Source organism: Aspergillus pseudoviridinutans (assembly GCF_018340605.1).
Source record: "Aspergillus pseudoviridinutans IFM 55266 DNA, scaffold_7, whole genome shotgun sequence".
Classification (NCBI taxonomy): Eukaryota; Fungi; Ascomycota; class Eurotiomycetes; order Eurotiales; family Aspergillaceae; genus Aspergillus; species Aspergillus pseudoviridinutans.
This window is the reverse complement of record NW_025091287.1, coordinates 1,337,530-1,355,271: the sequence shown is the minus strand read 5'-3', so window position 1 is coordinate 1,355,271 and position 17,742 is coordinate 1,337,530. Positions and strand designations below refer to the sequence as shown.

The 17,742-nt window shown below is 47.7% G+C and overlaps 7 protein-coding genes across 7 annotated transcripts; 3 read left to right on the top strand and 4 right to left on the bottom strand.

Moving 5' to 3' along the window:
- Nucleotides 1-2,393: 2,393 nt before the first annotated feature.
- tma22 (putative RNA binding protein Tma22) lies at nt 2,394-3,253 on the top strand (the record flags this gene model as incomplete). The annotated part of the gene is made up of 4 exons (XM_043305628.1): nt 2,394-2,457; nt 2,544-2,563; nt 2,687-2,774; nt 2,841-3,253. The coding sequence occupies 4 exons, from the start codon at nt 2,394-2,396 to the stop codon at nt 3,251-3,253; spliced, it is 585 nt and encodes a 194-aa protein (XP_043161563.1).
- A 156-nt stretch (nt 3,254-3,409) lies between these two features.
- Nucleotides 3,410-4,461, bottom strand: Asppvi_009779 (uncharacterized protein; the record flags this gene model as incomplete). Its single annotated transcript, XM_043305627.1, has 2 exons — nt 3,410-4,118; nt 4,175-4,461. The coding sequence occupies 2 exons, from the start codon at nt 4,459-4,461 to the stop codon at nt 3,410-3,412; spliced, it is 996 nt and encodes a 331-aa protein (XP_043161562.1).
- An 843-nt stretch (nt 4,462-5,304) lies between these two features.
- Nucleotides 5,305-5,821, bottom strand: Asppvi_009778 (CGR1 family protein; the record flags this gene model as incomplete). The annotated part of the gene is made up of 3 exons (XM_043305626.1): nt 5,305-5,445; nt 5,505-5,650; nt 5,764-5,821. 3 exons carry the CDS (start codon nt 5,819-5,821, stop codon nt 5,305-5,307), a joined length of 345 nt encoding a protein of 114 aa, XP_043161561.1.
- Nucleotides 5,822-6,481: 660 nt separating this feature from the next.
- Nucleotides 6,482-7,516, top strand: amcA (putative mitochondrial ornithine carrier protein AmcA/Ort1; the record flags this gene model as incomplete). Its single annotated transcript, XM_043305625.1, has 2 exons — nt 6,482-6,592; nt 6,653-7,516. 2 exons carry the CDS (start codon nt 6,482-6,484, stop codon nt 7,514-7,516), a joined length of 975 nt encoding a protein of 324 aa, XP_043161560.1.
- A 557-nt stretch (nt 7,517-8,073) lies between these two features.
- Nucleotides 8,074-8,907, top strand: Asppvi_009776 (cytidine deaminase; the record flags this gene model as incomplete). The annotated part of the gene is made up of 4 exons (XM_043305624.1): nt 8,074-8,155; nt 8,243-8,376; nt 8,489-8,574; nt 8,748-8,907. 4 exons carry the CDS (start codon nt 8,074-8,076, stop codon nt 8,905-8,907), a joined length of 462 nt encoding a protein of 153 aa, XP_043161559.1.
- Nucleotides 8,908-9,345: 438 nt separating this feature from the next.
- Nucleotides 9,346-13,866, bottom strand: Asppvi_009775 (vacuolar protein sorting/targeting protein 10; the record flags this gene model as incomplete). The annotated part of the gene is made up of 2 exons (XM_043305623.1): nt 9,346-9,985; nt 10,043-13,866. 2 exons carry the CDS (start codon nt 13,864-13,866, stop codon nt 9,346-9,348), a joined length of 4,464 nt encoding a protein of 1,487 aa, XP_043161558.1.
- Nucleotides 13,867-14,892: 1,026 nt separating this feature from the next.
- On the bottom strand, nt 14,893-17,646 carry Asppvi_009774 (exocyst subunit SEC10; the record flags this gene model as incomplete). The annotated part of the gene is made up of 2 exons (XM_043305622.1): nt 14,893-15,402; nt 15,466-17,646. The coding sequence occupies 2 exons, from the start codon at nt 17,644-17,646 to the stop codon at nt 14,893-14,895; spliced, it is 2,691 nt and encodes an 896-aa protein (XP_043161557.1).
- Between the last annotated feature and the right edge of the window lie 96 nt (nt 17,647-17,742).

The following is a 17,742-nucleotide window of genomic DNA, read 5'->3' as shown; positions in this document are numbered from 1 at the left end:
TGACTCCTGCCTGAAGTGGAAGCCGAATCTATTGTCATAGATAAAATCAGATGGTTCGATCTAGTCGGCTCAGGCCTTGAAGTAATGCTAGGTTTAGATAAAAATATGAATAACAACAGAGGACTTTGTCACAGCAGTCACGATGATATTGATCCGCTACACAACGGTTTCTAGTCTCCTAACTCGCTTGTGCAGTTATCGTAGCTCCAAATGTTAAGAGTTAAGCCGGAAATGGTGTCGATCGGCAAGAGAGGGGAGACGCACTTACATCTGCGATCGGCTACCAAAGCTACGGCTTGAGTAGCGTCTGTACTTCATAGTGCCCGGAGTAAATACGATGATTCGCCGGAAATGCTGCTATCGGAGTATGACGGGACGTTTCCCGAGGGATGCCAAGAAGATTCGGACACTCATACAAATATAGTTCATAGGTACTACTATACTTGGACATTGTTGACTTTGCCTCCGCATAGATGGCCGCTGATTCACCTAGGGATGGATGACCATGGATGTATGGTACAGGCAAGCGGACTCTGGGCACTAAAGTTGAAATACTTTCGGAGACTGAGAGACAGATAACGCAATTTGAACCATGTCTGCTGCATAAATTAGACCGGAAATCCCAGCTATCCAATGGTCGATCTACATTGGAGAGCATGGTTGGAGACCAGCGGGAGGTCTATGTGTCTTTGTACACTTCAGTAGACTGAATTGTCGTCCCTCTGCAATATGTAAATGTCACTTCATCTGGTTCCCTGTCAAGTCTATCGGATTCTATCGGAGCCATCAGATGGTGTTTCCAGCGCCTTTCCAGAGAAAGTCTGCTGAATCATGAGTTATGCTATTAGCAAGCAGCTTGCCACATCGCTTCCGGTCTCAAATGGGCTGTCATGTCATATCTTGTCCAACTGTCCGTAGCGCAGCGCCACTAGCTTGGTGATCGGGGCTTTGTTGTGCCACAACCGGGTAGAAGGATCCGTGCACACCTTCGGCCACGATGCAGCATGCCATAGATACGCCTCTATGCAATGATGATAGCATGCAATAGACGGAAGCATATGATACGGCGGATTGCAGCTCCAAGCTATGCGAAGCTAGATTCTTTCACCCTGTCAGTTCTTGATCGCCAAAGTTTAAAGAGAAGGCGGTTGGCCCCGTTACATCTACAGAGCTTACCAATTGGTTTGGTTATTGCCAGGTCAGCAACTGATTGTTTATGAGAAGAATTGGGCTAGTTGAAAAGGAAGCTCGGTGACAGCAGTCCAATTCTGTTTTCTCGTATATCTAAGATGTCTAAAATGGAGATCAGGCCTTTGAACGAGAATCATCCAGATCTCTTATCAGCACTGCAATGGCAATTTTGGGTTTGTATTATTATTGGGGATTCTGCCTATCAGTTCTACAGCTTTTGATTGTCTTCTGAGCGCTACCTTAGCACCGTGGTAAAGAACTAGCGCGCATGGATACCACGAAGCGATTCGTCAATTACCACCTCACCGTTGCGTTGGCGGAGACGTCATGACTATTCTAGATCCTTAGGAGGACGTTTCACAACTTGCGCCTCGCCGTAATCATCCTGGTTCTATTTCACTAGACTCAATTCGGGCCTGATGAAAAGAATTGTTCAGGAATCATGGTACCACCAAGCGGCAACTCTTTATTCTTATCTGACCTGCTCCTGTCCTAGCTGCCTTGTGATAAAAGTCTTCAATGGGTAAATCAGACCATAAACCAAGGTAATCTGCTTATTCGTCCTAAATTACTACGGCAGGAATATTTATCTTTACGATTTACCAGGAGTGCTGTCAGCAGAACTCCGTATAATGATTCGACGAAACGACTCAATGCCTACTTACCATGAGCGAGCGCCTGTGCTCCTGCATAACATCCAGAACAACTTCCGCCCACAACTGTTGCGTGCGTGGGGTCGTCCATTGGTTGTTATGCTGCCATATCTATCCATGGCGTACCTTCATATCCGAAAAGTAACGCAAGCGTTGGCCTGGCCTACGAGTGTACAAGCGCGCGGGGGTACATTACTAGATTACTGTGGCAATGGACACTACAGACCCCCACTTGATGAAATTGCAGAACTGCACAGGGAGGATAGACTGAAATCCTGTAAGTAGCAGAACAACAAGGCTGGACCTGTGATAGACTCAGGTATCATATGCTGAATTAGTCGAATACTCTGATGCGCGTCACTTCACTGGCTAGATAGTACTTGTTTTAGAGCAGATTATTATACTGATGTCACATGACCGTAGCTCAGATAAGTGTCTAGCTATTAGCGGTTAGGCTCGAAAGCCCCGCGCTCCGTTGTATCAATATTCATCATGCAGTTGTTCTGTACACCTATCACCTGAGCTTAGATTTCGGAAACTCATATCAAGATGGCTGAGGTAGCGCAAAATTCTCCTGCCGAGATTCAGGCCAAACAAGTTGTCTATTGTGGTGGTAAGTCCCATGGCCCTCAGTCCGATTCGAATATCCCTGCTCGGTCTGTTTCCTATAACCGCAAAACTGAAACTCGCAATATCTAGTCTGCACACTGCCTCCAGAGGTACGGGCATTTAGCCTTCCTATCAGCACGTCCACCTGAATTTCCTTTGTACGCCGTATCGAAGCAGGGCGCAGGCAGCAATAATAAAGATAATTGCAGCATATTAACTCGAAAGTGTTCCAGTACTGTGAATTCGGCGGTACCGCAAAGAAGTGCGAAGAATGGTTGAAGGATAATCATGCAGATTTATATCAGCGATTATACTCAGAAGGTATGCTTGTCCATCTTTTTCGCCTATCAAGCAGTCGTGAGAGGCTAACTGAGATTCCTGCTGTAGAAGCCCTCAGCTCCAATCTGTCCGAGCTGTCAGTATCCGTTCGGGAGCGTGCAGCCAAAGACGCCGCCAAGAAGGAAGCGAAAGCTGCTGCTGCTGAAGCACGCGACGCAGAGCGGAAGGCAGCGGCCAAGGTTCAGATCAAGCGTGTTGAGCGCAACAAACGCAAGCATGTCACCGTCATCACGGGGTTAGAAGTACATGGTCTGGAAAACAAGAAAGTCGCAAAGGAACTGGGGAAGAAATTCGCTACTGGTTCCTCAGTGACGAAGTCACCCGCAGGGGTCGAGGAAATCACAGTGCAAGGTGATGTTAGTGAGGATGTTCAGGAGTGGCTTCTGGAAGTATATGGGAAGGAAATTCCTGAATCCAACATCGAGCTTGTCGAGGATAAGAAGAAGAAGACAAGTGGCTGAAACGATGACTTTGTGAAGCCGAACGTTCAATTTTGGGACCTTTTCTCCCCACATGTTGAGTATCCTGACAATATGAAATTCAAAACGACAATATGAGAGTGTGACGCATGATCACTCCGAGCAAGAACATCTGTCGCTGGCTGGCGTGATCATCCATCAAAGTTCATCAAGTTTTCTTAGGGGATCCGAGCTAGCACGAGCTGTCATTGCATTGAATGTTGGAGGCGTCGGTGTAGGGGTCGAGTGGGACTTCCGATAACATCCCGGATGAGACTTGCTGCCAGAGTGATATCGAGACCATGCTTCGCCAGAAGCTAGCTTCGGTAGTTGGATGGATAGTGCAGAAGGGCGTCTGTCCCCCATTTCAGCGGGTACAGGACTTTCAAATCCAGGAACACAAGTTGCCGAGGATTTCTGGCTGATGAGAACGACGAAGAGAACCAGTACGGTGAGAGCAACCACAACCCAGAAGATTCGAAGCCGCCGACCAACTCGTGTCTGCCATTCCACCTCCCTTTTCTCCCAAAGATCGATTTGGTTGCGGAGTGCTTCAAGTCTCTTCCCAAGTGCGTCGGCTTTCGTTTTCCCTGATCGCATACGCTGTTCTAGCCTTTCTATTTTTCGCATCTGGGGCTGAAAATCCTTCAGGTCTCCAATCTGTCTCCGAATATCCCCATCCAACACAGATGTCTCCCGCTCAAAGTCATTGAATATTGTTGATGCGGAATCGGAGAGGTCCTGAAAAGATGCAAATGTTGAAGTGAGAGCAGCGATCTTCTCAAGCAGACTGTAGTATGTATAATCCAACCTGCGTGTAATATCTGTTGCGAGAGTGCCGATCGTAGACAGGGCGGATCGTAAGTACCTAAGCGGTTTGCTTAAGTCAGATAGTTCGTCAATAAACGTTAGGAACGACCTTACTCCTCTCCTTGTTGTCTTCTAGACTTAACCAGTTCTAGATCCTCCAACGAGCGTACCTCATGTGCCGTCAGGGAATCAATCCTCTGGTTGTTATGTTTCCCATCAAGTAAAGTGCCTTTTCCATTTCCAGACACCAACCCCGTGGTAGAGTCTGATCCCCAACGCGATCGAGTGGTCTCGCGCGTCATCGGCTTGAGCAGTTTATCATCACCCTCGCCTAGCCGTTGCGCTCCCGTCAATATTGGCAACGAGCCTCTGGCATCAGCAGGAGTGACGGAGCGATTCATTTTTGGCGGGAAAGTGCAGACTAGCTGTATTTGTCTTTATCGCTGTTTCAGCTGGCTGATGGGTCGATATCGACTGCTTGACGATCGTGCGCGCGATTTCCTCGAATTGCATTGAAATCAGCAGACAATAAAAATCGGGCCAAGTTCATTATACTTTGAACGACTTACTGTACTGACAACTGACTTATGTCCGCTGCGAGCGAAGCAGATGTTGTCATCATGTGGGTCTTGAACCCGCGCCTGTCTGAGAGTACCGGATATCCATTTTGTTCGGATAAGCCGTGACAGGCACTGCAGCCGTACCTTAGTTCCGAGAGGACGATCCATCTGTACAAATCGACACGCACCCTTCGTCGGATCTATTTCTCTTCTTCGAAACGTAGTCGGACATCCTCCAGAGTCCGAGAAGCAGAATATTTAGATTTGTGCTCTAAGACCCTCTGAGGCTTTATAACCACACCTCCTCAATGGCATAGCTGCAGCATGCGAGATCTCGCCTGATCAATATCTTCAGCTCTGATCGAGCAAGTGTCTTGAGAGGCTATAAAAAGATGAAATTGCGGAATCTGAGAATGTTGTTGTGATTCATGACCTAAATCCACCGATATTCCTCCTCGAAACATTTCATGTCATACAAATCAGGTGGGAAGAGACTGAAACAAATAAAAGCCAACCCAACTCCTGCATCGCCGCCGATTTCTCGAGTAATCAATATCTGAAAAACTGAAGAACTGAGGAAAAAGAAAAGAACCTGGTATCTGCCGCAAATTGTGAAGGGTACGGTGGTGAATCGGGATGCGGGTAGGAGGTAGATAATTTATGGCAGGCACTGAGGCAATGCGGTCACGAGTGGAGTAGCTTATTACGCTTCTCCCTTCGCTTCAGCCGCTCAACTCGTTTGCGATGCATTTTCTCTGCCATTTTCTCGTAGCGTTCTTTTTCTTCCTTGGCAGCTCTCCGATCCTTGATCTTCTGTATTTGGGCCTGACCAGTATCGTCAGCGACGGAGAAAGTCCATGAAGAGTTTTGCGTCTTCTCCCTACCTTCCGTGCAGCCTCTTTTTCTTCCCTCAGCTCACGTTCGTGTTCCTTAACTGCCTCCTGACGCTTGCGTGCTTCCAACCTTTTCTCATAGCTTGTCAGGCCTGATGTGGGACGAAATGGTTTCTTTGAATCGTGCCAGTTTTTGCCTGTAGAAACGGATAGTCTATCAGCTGGAGCAGCTCGATGCAATAGTAGAACAGCTGAAAACCCTTCAAGGAACAGTACGGTAATGTAAGAGAAGAGGGGAATAAGGTCATACCGTTCTTTCTCAAACCCTTGACGGGGTTGACAGATGAGGTTGGGATTGCCGACGACATTGTCAGCAGAATTATGAAAGAAACTATCAAGGGACGGGTTTGTAACAAGAATGAGCAGAAGAACTGGCCCTGGTCTGAGAAGGAAAAGGGGCTACGGCAGTACGGAGCAGAGTATGAAATTGTTGTAATGGTGGCACTACCTTATAAAACTACGATCTTTCAGTAACTAATTTTTATTAGCGGCTCGCAATTTTTCGAGGAAAAAGTTATCTTAGACGGATCAGATAACCGGATCTCGGCTGAAGTGGTGGTCCGATCCCCCTCCATTGGCGCCTGAAGAAGAAATGCCTCAAACGAATCTCCCTCATTCCACCTCCCCTTCACGAGATTTACGGTCGCAATTGAGCGCCACAGAAACAAGTCTCCACCTCAGTCTCTAAATCAATCATGTGCATTGGCCTTTGAGGCCTATTCCCACACATAAGCGATGCGCACTTAGCGGCTTCACCGAGTGTTGATCGGGCACAGAAGATAATTCGAAATCAATCCAGTCCATATAACCGCCCCTCCCGTTGCTTCTCCTCTAGAAAATTCGACCTGTACAATGCTTCACCAATAGGTCTTACACCGCATCCCTTCGCTTTTTCCATCTCTCTTTCGCGGCTTATTATTTTCCGTCACCTGCACTTCAGAGCTCCACAGCTCGTTCCCTCAACCTTAATGGCGGCCGCAGAACATGTGCTTGCAATCGATAATGAGAAATCAATGGAACTGCCTGTCCTGCCGCCTAACCAGGGTTTCGAGGCGTTCAAAGACATAATCTTTGGATCTGTAAGCGCTTGGCTCTTCACATCTAAACGAATATCGCTCACCCTCAAATCAATCATCTAGGCAGCTGGAATGGCTGGCAAGGTCATTGAATATCCTTTCGACACTGTCAAAGTGCGGCTTCAATCACAACCAGCTCATATTCCACTTCGGTACCAGGGCCCTTTGGACTGTTTCCGCCAATCAATTCAGGCGGATGGTCTACGAGGGCTCTACCGAGGCATTAGTGCCCCAATGGCAGGTGCTGCCGTAGAGAATAGCTGCCTCTTTTTTAGCTACCGCATCATTCAGGATATTCTCAGGGCCACCTGCTACCCTACGGCGGATTCTATGCCTTTCTCAGCTCTATTGTTCAGTGGTGCTGCTTCMGGGTCTATCACCTCACTTGCACTTACCCCGATTGAACTCGTCAAATGCAAAATGCAGGTACCACTTGAACCTTCTAGCAGCAAGGTTCCCGGGCCATTGACTCTCGTCGCCGCTATATTTCGTCAGGACGGTATTCTTGGTTTTTGGAGGGGCCAGATGGGAACGTTGATTCGTGAGACCGGAGGAGGAGCTGCCTGGTTTGGAGGTTATGAAGGAGTATCGGCTTTCTTTCGAAAATACCATTCAACAGCATCGCCTCGCGACTCTGGGTCACTTCCAATCTATCAACAAATGATCGCGGGGGCCGCAGCGGGTATAAGCTACAATTTCCTGTTCTATCCGGCTGATACAGTAAAATCACGGATGCAGACAGAGGACATCAATAGTGCAGGAAATCGTGGTAGGAGACAAACATTCTGGAGTGTTGGCAGAGCTTTATGGAAGCAGCAGGGGCTGAGGGCATTGTATCGAGGCTGTGGTATTACATGTGCTCGGTCTGCCCCTAGCTCAGCGTTCATCTTCACTATATACGAAGGGCTGCGGAATTATTTCTCATGAGCATAATTGTTTATTACTTGCCTGTGTCTTGCCATTGACTTTTATTTTCCCCTTCCTCCTCCCGCCCCCCTTCTTCTAGCTTGCTCGCGTTTATGATACCTCACTTGATGTATAGATCTTCTTTTCTCTTCTTCTGCTTACGACAGTCAATATTCTGGGCCAGTCTGGTATTGGCATCTTTACAAAAAGGATTCTTGTTCTTTCATTCTGAATTGTGCACAAATACCCACGGCGTTGAACTCGGGCCGGGAAACCATATATAATGATCAAAGCATAGAAAGGAATACCATTTGTGTAGACTGGTTAGATGCTTTTGAGATTCTGCATGAATACGCTTAAGCTAGATTTGGTCAATCTAACGGTCTACCTTGTTTCCCCTTCCTATAGGACTGTCCACTTTTTCCAGAAGGCGGGGTAGAAAATTGGGAAGAGCTCGCTGCGAAACCGCCACTAGGGACCCTGCACCTCACTTGCGACTACAGTCAAGATAGCCTCTTTCCATCAACGCTCTTTTTTTCTATAAGTGCGCTTGCCTACTTTAAAGTTTGTCCTTAACAATGACAACACTGTCAGGTCTTACAACGCAAGAACTAGAGACACTCTCGTCCAAGGCCATCGCTGCAAAGGCCAAAGCTTATTGTATGTTCCACAACAAACATCCTTCTACATGGAGGGAAATCCTTTCTTTACTACCTATGTATGGGGACAAGTTTTGAAATTGTGCAGGTCCCTATTCCAAATTCCGCGTTGGGGCATGTGTTCTCACTAAGACTGGCGAGTATATTGCTGGTGCCAATGTCGAGAATGTCGCATATCCTGTTGGGACCTGTGCAGAAAGGGTAGCTTTCGGTACCGCGGTCGTAAGTACTTGATATGAGTCTCCTTGTCCACATGGCTTCTTAGGGTCAATGCATGCGGTTGCCCTTGAAACTTCGTGAGAAGAGCAGTCGCTAATGGCCTGGCGTTATACAGGCCGCCGGACACCAGGATTTCAAGGCTGTTGCAGTCGCTACTGATATCATACCTGGCGCAACGCCATGTGGTATGTGCAGGCAATTGTAAGTGCTACCGAACCAGACCTAGAACTAAATCTATCGATTTTGCGTTCACCTCGGCCTGGTTCTATTAGTGGCCTTGATCTGAACAGGCATTCTTTTGATATTTGGTTGGCCTTAGTTATGGAAGGCAGTTCAATGCAACCCACTAATCTTCTTACTTTCCTATTTACTAGCATGCGCGAGTTTACACCCCCATCATTTCCTGTTTTCATGTACGACGGGCAGGGAAACTATGCTGTAAGGACGATGGGAGAGGTAAGCAGTCCTTTCATTGCAGACTCTTTCTTCCACATTGCTGCTTGTTTGTGCGTAGTTGGGAACTGCTCCGGTTGACCCTTGTCACTTTAGCTTCTACCAGACTCATTCGGACCGGATGACTTGCCTCGATAGGCCTGTGGGACTTGCCAAGCAATGCATGTCAGTTCGATATCTAGATGCATTTTTGTCTCACATGAATAGGATTCATGGCAATGGTCTGACGTAACTGAGCCTTCAAAATACAAATACTGGGCTGGGTCTCATTGCGCGAGGCATTCACTGTACCATGCAAATCAATCAACAATGATCAGCAGCCTATATCATAGCACTGAGAAATACGGTATTCAGCTGATACAACATTTCATTCTATTCAATTACCAATATGTCGATATCTTCTCAAAGACTCTTGAAAATCGTAACAAGGGCTTAAACCGGCACAGGGTACATGTTTAAGGAAACATCAGATTGATCTCACAGCCTCATCACATTCGGCAGTAGCAAATACAAGCTTGATCAAAGCTCGTCGTCTTCATCAATCTCGGCGTCATCCACGCCCAAAAGCTCATCTTCATCGTCGACGACACTGGTATAGTCGCCTCTTCGGGCCGCAAACGAGCCCCTCGATGCGTATGGCCTTGAATAAGCCCTGTTGCGCCCAAGGCGCACATAGCCGCTGGCGCTGCGCCACAAACTCATGGCAAGAAGGGGAAGTGCTCTGACAACAGCCACAATACCCGCAATAACTGCGACTGGCACAGTGACTATAGGTGACTCTCGCGAGAGGAGGCCCTCATATGTACCAGCATTCTCTCCAAGGCGAATTTGGCCAAATTTGCCATCCCACTTGGCGTACACATAATACCCAACACCAGCTGCCACCACAATGGGTATCATTATCGCAAAGAATAAGCCAGTTCCACTTATACCATGCTTCTTCTCATACTCCTTTTCTTTGCTTGGACATGGCTTTGAGACGATATGATCTAAAATCAACCCGCCCGCGCAAGTAGTTTGTGGAATCCGTCGGTACGCTGTCGGCTCCCAGTATTCGACCCTATCAGGATCTTCCCTACACACGGCTAATGCGTCAGGTTTGGGAAGGCCGGGTACTAGTGCACAACTACCATCATTCTGGGGCTCATAGTTGTAATTACTGTAATATTGGTCAGATATGCCAATAACAAAATCAAGAGAAGTATTGGCAGCTCACCATTCATAGTCAGCTCTTGTGCAGGTGCAATTCCTTCCGATACTGTGGACATGAGGTTCGCGCCAATTGTTCCAGCACTGAGAGGACAGCTTCTTGCGGTGGTACTGTTCTACATGGCCGAATAGACAATTCTCTTCCTGGAAGGGGTGCTTGGGTTCCCAAAGGTAATAATCGTCACTTTCATGGCCATCTTCGACCAAGTTGCATGACTTCTTCCGGAGACCACTGAAGTCAACGTTAATCGTGGCAAGTCTATTGGACTCCACTTCTTTTCCCCAGAGAAGAAAATTCTTGGAAGTGTCGGACGGAACAGTTGACAGGCGATAAATTTGCATCTCGACTTCCGAAAATTCATAGGGTTCCCAATTGTCGCCCTCGTCAAGACTATAATAAAGGACCTTTGTTGGTTGCGACTCGGGAACAATCACAATCACTGACCCGGAATCGCCATACTCCCACATATATCGCCCTTTTTTCACGGACTTCCATGTTATTCCGCCATCCCGAGTCATGAATGTGTCCGCTTCGTCCTTGCCAGACAGTTGAGCACCAACATTGCCTATCCCCATCATGAGGCCGATGGCAGACCCTGAAGAGAACGTGTCGCGCGGATCTCGGCGTTCGGTGTAGCCATGCAGATGAAGCGAGCATTGATCACTGCCTTTCCCATCTTTGACTGAACAACCAAAATTTTTACCATCGGCGTCTTTTGCTGGAGGAGGGAGCAACATCCACTGGCCGCCATCATTGTGAGTGATCATCGTTTTTAACTTCTTTGCAGTTGGTCCCTTCTTCGATACGGCCTCCACATTGCTGATGATGTTCACAACCGCTACTCCTTCTAGACCTTGCATCTTCTCAAAGTCAACGTAGCCCCATTCATTCCTGCTCGCCGCGTTGAGGCTAAGGACGTAGGACGTTCCATTACTGTTGCTTTTGATAATAGAGCCATACTCAGCTCCTTTGACGTCACTCACAGTAACATGGAGGAAAACAGCATGAGTTGAGCTATCCAGAACAGTGAAAGCCGTTTTGACGGGTACGTCAACATTTGGAGGAAACTCGGCTCGCGCAAATGTCCTGCCGTCGACGCTGATGCTGGCAACTAATGAATCAGGATTGTCTGGGTCCCGCGAGGCTACAATTATGTATTCAGACATTGTAGCGTACCGGATCGCATCGTTGAAATGAACGTGGCTGTCAGAGAATAGGTTTTTGCTAGACAGCAGCTGTAGGTGGTTTTTCTTGTTCTCATTCTCATATTGCTGGCAAAATATAAGATTTTCACTGTCCGGTCTGTTCTCGCGGCTCTCGAATTCACACTTTCCAACGTAGCGGAGGAGAAGATCCCAGTTCTCCCCCCGATTCTTGCTAAAGTAAGCATCGGAGTGGCAATCGCCGTGACCGCAGTCAACTGCTCCAGTCCAAATCAACCAGTCCTTGTACTGGGGGTGAAAAGAAAGGACTGGCAAGCCCTCCTGATTAGGTGGGATCGGTGCTTCGAAGGATTTGAAGGTATAGGCACGATCGACGGTCCAGAAAGCCTGTTTGTCGCGAGTAAGGAGAAACGCCCCATCACTGTAGTAAGGATGGGGGACAATGGCGGCAATCTTCACGCCTTTAAGAGGTTGTTCCCAACTTTTGCCATGATCATGAGAAACCCATAATTCACCCTCGCTGGTAAGCATTATGACGGTCTCATCATTCCCACTGCTGCTTGCTTGACGTTCAAGGTAATAATATTGCTCACTAAATTGTCTGGCGTCATTAAACACCTGCTTCTGTGCCATCAGTTTGTCGTGTGAAGGTGCGCTAACTACATCCTTGCAAGGCCTCTCGATGTCTTTATCGAGATTCTCGCCGCCCTCCCGATTGCAAGTGTTTCCTGGAATGAGCCTCCAGCCTGACGGTCCCATGAACGTATCGGTCTGCTTCTGGCACTTGCCTAAGGGGGGCACTAGTGGGGCTGCAGGGACACAGGTTTTTCCATCTTCACTGCGCACAAAATTGAAGTCGCACTCGAAATCTTCAAATGAGCATTTGCACGATTCGAAAATGGGCTGCGGATCTTTGAATTCCTCGTCCACAAAACAGTCAGCGTTAGCCTTCCTCCGGTTGAAAAATTGCTGGTGTCCCATCAAGCAGTCGGGTTCACCGTTTTCGTTCAACCTGGCTGCCCACTTTTCGAAATCATCTTTCTCACACTTTCTCTCATGAAGACCGCTGAAGTCGATGGAGTAAACAACATGTTTTGTTCCCGAACTTTTCTCTGAGCCAACAAGAAGGAAAGTCAAGCTGGTAGAATCGGGCGTCGTTGTCAGCAATTTGGGGTAAATCTTATGTTGAAGTTTGGTAGAATGCCACTCCTTCCCATGATCAATTGAGAACTGAATTTCGTCTGTGCTTCCCTTGTCACTGATGGCCATTATCACCGAACCCTGATCACCGAACTCGTACTTGAATGGACCGTCAAGCGCATGGCGCCAAGTCACGCCAGCATCATCTGAGACATAGAGGCTACCTTCTGAGTATTTTTTGAGGTGGTCGCCTGTGTTACCAACACCCATCACCAGGCCCGGAGCGGGACTTGAGAAAACACGGCCCGTGTTAGCAAAAGTGGTCACGGAATGTAGGTGCAACTGCTTGTCGCCAACTTTGAGGGACTGGAAAGTCCGTCCATCATCAAAACTAATTGAGCTAACAACCTTCTTCTCATTTTCCGATTCAACTTTGTCCCAGTTCTTCACTGTATTGACCAGCACAATACCTTGGATATCTGCTATCTTCTCAAAATCCACATGGCCGAAGCGGTCACGATTTGTATGTTCGACATTACGCGTGAAATAGGTACCGTTAGAGTTCGAGGTGAATAGTATACCGGTATTGCTAGAGGGGCTAGTCAGGACGTCCACTTGCATGCTATAGTTCGTGCTTTCCAGCAGTGTATAACCGTCTTGTTCCACTCGATGACCTCCAAAGTCTGCCCGATGCCAGGCCTTGGTATCTAGAGTGACGTAAAGAGCCAGCTCATTTGTCCCTTGAGATTTCGCTGCTGTCACGAAGAACTTCTTGACAGCAGCGATGCTGAGGATACCCGAAACAGGTCGCCCCTGTTGAATGTTCAGCTCCGTCCCTTCCGCATCGCTTCTGAAGAAGTCGTCCGAGTACACAAGGCGATTCGCATGTGCGGATGGCACTTTCAGGCCAGGCACTATGCAGAAAACGCGATCACGGAGTTCCTCTTGAAGGTTCAATCCTTCGGCGAATTGTGGATGTCCAACAGCCCACGCGCATCCACCAGCACTGACCCGTAGGGGCGAGACGGTTTTGAAATCATCGGTAGTATAGTATGATTTCACTATACAAAACCGTCCCATACATTCATCACTTTGGAAGATGACCTTTTCAGAATCCCAGCCATGGAAAATGAGAGGTTCGTGTTGGGTTGCTGGGTATCCGTCGACCTCGAAAGCTTCCCAAGTCTTAGCTTGATCCTTTGTCACCCAGTGACGTCCATTCGCACCCAAGGCATAGGCTCTATTATTGTCAAACGGGTGCTGCCAGATGGAAAGCACACGCTTCTTCATTTTATCATTTGGGTCATCCACCCGTTCCCAGCCCTTACCTCCATCGAACGAGCGGAAAAGATCGCCATCTCGTGTGTTCATAAGTATTGTTTCGGTGTCCTCGAAATAGAACAATGAGAAGGGTTCATTGTCGAAAGATGACGGAGTGATTTCCGGTTCTGACTTCTTCGCAGCACTAGACTGCGATAGGATGGCTAATGCCAGGAAGCTCGTGATCAGTAGCCATCGGGTAATCATGGTAGCGGACCATAGGACAATCCACGAAGACTACTGACGAAGCTTGTCAGAGAGAATGACAAGCAAGAAGCTGATAGGAAGGTTGCGAGGCGGCCTATGTAAATCGGAGTGAGAGCAAACGCAACAGTAGTGAAACTGGACATGCAGTATTTGTGCTATAACAATCCAAGACGTTGAATTGCATAAGAGTGGTCAAGCATTAGCCTTCTTTTGACCAACACCTGCAGAGCCGCGCTTGCGTGCTGATACCTTGGAGCTCACCAGTTGCGTAGTAGCTGCCTGGTCACGTGTTGAACTTTTATCTGCACGCTTGAGCTCAGATGTCTGCTTTTTCGCGCTCTAAAAAATATACTATCTTAATTGTAAGGATAGATATTAATCGTAGGATAATATTGAGTTTGCTTCGTTCAATGAAGGATAAAAAGTCGAGAATACAGCTGCCTATGATGTCTGGATGGTATCAATTTAATGGCAACAAAACGTAGTCAGAGGTTATTGAAGCTCAAGGTAGCTCGTCCGCAAACACAGCCATGCGACAAATTTCAGCCATAACAACATGGTATCATAGTCTGAATTAATGATGGATCAAAGCCACTGGCAAGCCATCATTCAATGCCAGTAGGAAATAAGTCATCTTTCATCTGCGCTGCACTTGTTATTTAGATATTCCACCTTCAAAAAACACTCTTCTGTAGACCCTCACTGAAACCGAAATATGATGAAAAGAAAACCGCAGCTTAGGAAGATATGATACGATTCGTGTTTTGTTCAGCTACGTCCTTTTCGATCCTGGGAAACGCAGATTGCTAGAGTTGTCCTGTTCTCTGGGTCATCCACTATGTACGCCTAAGGCAAGAAGATAGACCTAGGTAGGGATTATAGCCCAAATATTTACATTGCAAGCGGAAAATAACTAATCTTCGAATGAACAATGAGTTATGGAAGATGTTATTTCGATCAATGGATTTTCAGAGCAATAAAAAGGAGGCTTTTTACCTGCCGCTAGAATGTGAACAGTCCATGGAATCACAGGAGGTTGAGAACATGTTGCATTGCTGTAGTGCTGGAATCCTCCCTTCGAGACACATAAGCTCTGATCTCCTGTACGCTAAGACCTGGCTCAATCTGGCCAGTTCCTACTAGCTCCTGTTCCCGTTCAGTCTCAGTACGATTAGTCCCTGGCCGTCTGCTTGCAGTAGAGCTGGCCCCTCCACGAATTCTCTCCAGCAAAGCTTCTGGTCCAATGACGAATAGACTGCCAACTTCTAGCAGAACGTCCAGGGAACCACCTGGTCCTTTGATGTGTTCGTCGATGTCCCAAGACTTGAGCAGATCTGCATACTGTGTCATGTCCTTAGTGACCATAAGGCCTCCGGCCCCGTTGACGGCATATCGCTTAAAATGTTCGAGAAGATGACTCCGGGTCCCAAGCGCAATCTCTGTGAGCAAATGACGAAAATTGGACCCACTGGAGGATAGCGTTGTTGCTATAGTGTCATGCAGGCGGGTTAAGAAAGCACATATTGACGCACATGTCTAGGAAAAAGTCAATTCAATTCCCGGATGAAAGATTCACATTTCAGCATCTCAATGACTTACTGGTGTATGTAACATTTCCAACCAAGCTGCATTGTCTCCTTCCTTGGGCCGGAAATCATTCTTCTTCTGTCCCGAAAGTAACCTGCTAACCCACATCAAGGCCGTGTCAATGACCTTCTGCTCAATCGCGTTTATTTTATCTTCTATGCGTAAAGTCGCTGTATTCGTCTTCTTCTCCATTTCCCGACGAATTGTTATACTGGGAGTTGCAAGAGGAATTAGCAACGTTTGTATACACATCACCATCAAGTTGGAGATGCTGATAATGCTTTTGACCACAGTAAGATAGCCAAAATCAGGCTCTGCCCTTGCAGACTCTTGAGACGTTGCGGACTCCAAGACAGCGTCAAGACACACCTCGACATAGCCCTCGCCCATCGAAGACAACAGCAGATTCAACAAAGCAGACACATCCTTTGGTGTCTCGCTGGTGGCGCCCAGTTCCAAGCCCCGTCCAACTGCTTCAGCCAGCCATTTCAACATCCTCTTGGCATAGGTTATATTAGGAAGACCATCCTTCTCCATCAGCTTGATCTCAGCGGGCTTCATGGAGTCGCTTTGATCTTTCAACCCGGCCAACTGAAGGAGCATCTTCTTTTGAGTGGGCGTGAATTCCGAGGACTCAAGGCGATTGACGTAAGCGTCCCGAGCAGAAGAAAGGAGCTCAGTTCCAGACTTGGAAATCGATGCCATAAAGGTCGTCGCTGCTCGTTTCCTCCGAGCATGAAAAGTAGTAAACCTGAACAACAATGACGTGTACAACTCTTCGAGTGACTTTTTCTCCCTTTCGATGTATGATGATCCAACAAAGTATGGCACGAACAAATCCTCCAGCTGCTGATCCAAAATCAAGGCTGTCTGAGACGAAACAGGGTCCGGATGTTCAGTCAAGCCATGAGTCTTGAGATCATCGACCAAGCCGCTAATGTAGCTGCGAGAACTTTGTAGCGATCGGAGGAAGGCTAAAGACGAGATGCCATTAGCTTTCTCCAGAACCATCTCCAGTCTCTGCTGGATGGACTGCTGAAAGACGCGTTGTAAGAATTTGCCCAGCACCTGCTCATAGAAAGGGAAAGCTCGCTTGATGATGGCCGATTCTTCCTGCACGACCACCTTAACCTCATCAACTAGCGATTGAAGGCTCGGTTCGACCTTCAAGGGTTCGGCGTCAGGATCCGCCAATTGTTCCCAGCTGTTCAAATCCCCGCCCACTTCTTCTGTCACTAGCTGGCTTCGATCAATGAAGAATTGGTGTTGATTAACAAACAAGGCGGTCACACTTGCGCCTCCGCTGAAGTCCTGAAGCACAGTCGCGCAGTCTCTCATGCCCTCGAAATTTGCCTTGCGGTAGAAATCATCGAACTGTTTCAGAAGATCTTTCTCGAGAGTCTCGGAGAACTTTTCAATTATCTCTCTCGTGTTTCGATGAGTTCCATTGATGTTTCCTCTCGTGCCCTCGTCAACAGAAACGTCGTCATTCCGGTACAGGTCGTCATTCTTCGCTCTCAATTCATCCCAACTGCGGGGATCGAGTCTTTGACTTATCCTGAGCAACTGTCGCGCAATATGTGCCGACCTGACCTTGGCCTCACCAGTTCCCGACTTCCTTAAGTTCTCTAGGAGTGTTATCTCGCCTCTGTTACTTACTCCATCCCAACATTGAATCAGGAAATGAGCATCAAGCGCTCGGCGTCTCTGTCGGTCTAACTCCTCTAGCCTTCTTCCTGTCTCAACAGCCATATTCCCGGTCGCCCCAGGGAGTTCAGCTCCCGATAGTCCTGCTCCATTTAGAGACGTATCCAATTGCTGAAACGAGTCGATGGTCTGCTTCAACTTTCTACCCAATGTGCCAAGATTTTGCGCATGCTGCGCCTCGGCTCTCCGAGCTGCAGCCGATAGCTCGTTCTCTTTGATTTCAAGATCACCAGAAAGTTCACCAAGTCGTCGTTGAGCATGCTCGAATGCTCGAATCAGTGGTTTGGGATCAAAAAGCTGGTTGCCGGGACCAGGTCCAAGCGTAGAACGTCGATTTGAGCTAGTACTGTCAGAAAGCGCCTCGATAAATTCTTTGACGATGTAATCGCGGCCTGAGAAGTCAGAAAGAGTAAAATTGGGGCCCTTGGGAAAGATAGATCGGGACGCGGGGTTTGACTGGGGCGTTGTGGACACACTGTCCGACATCTTTGCGGCATGGGATGATCCTCGTCAACAGGGACAGCAGGGCCGCAGATAACGGGTTGCAATTGACCATCAGATCAATTGGTGGTAGCATTGAAA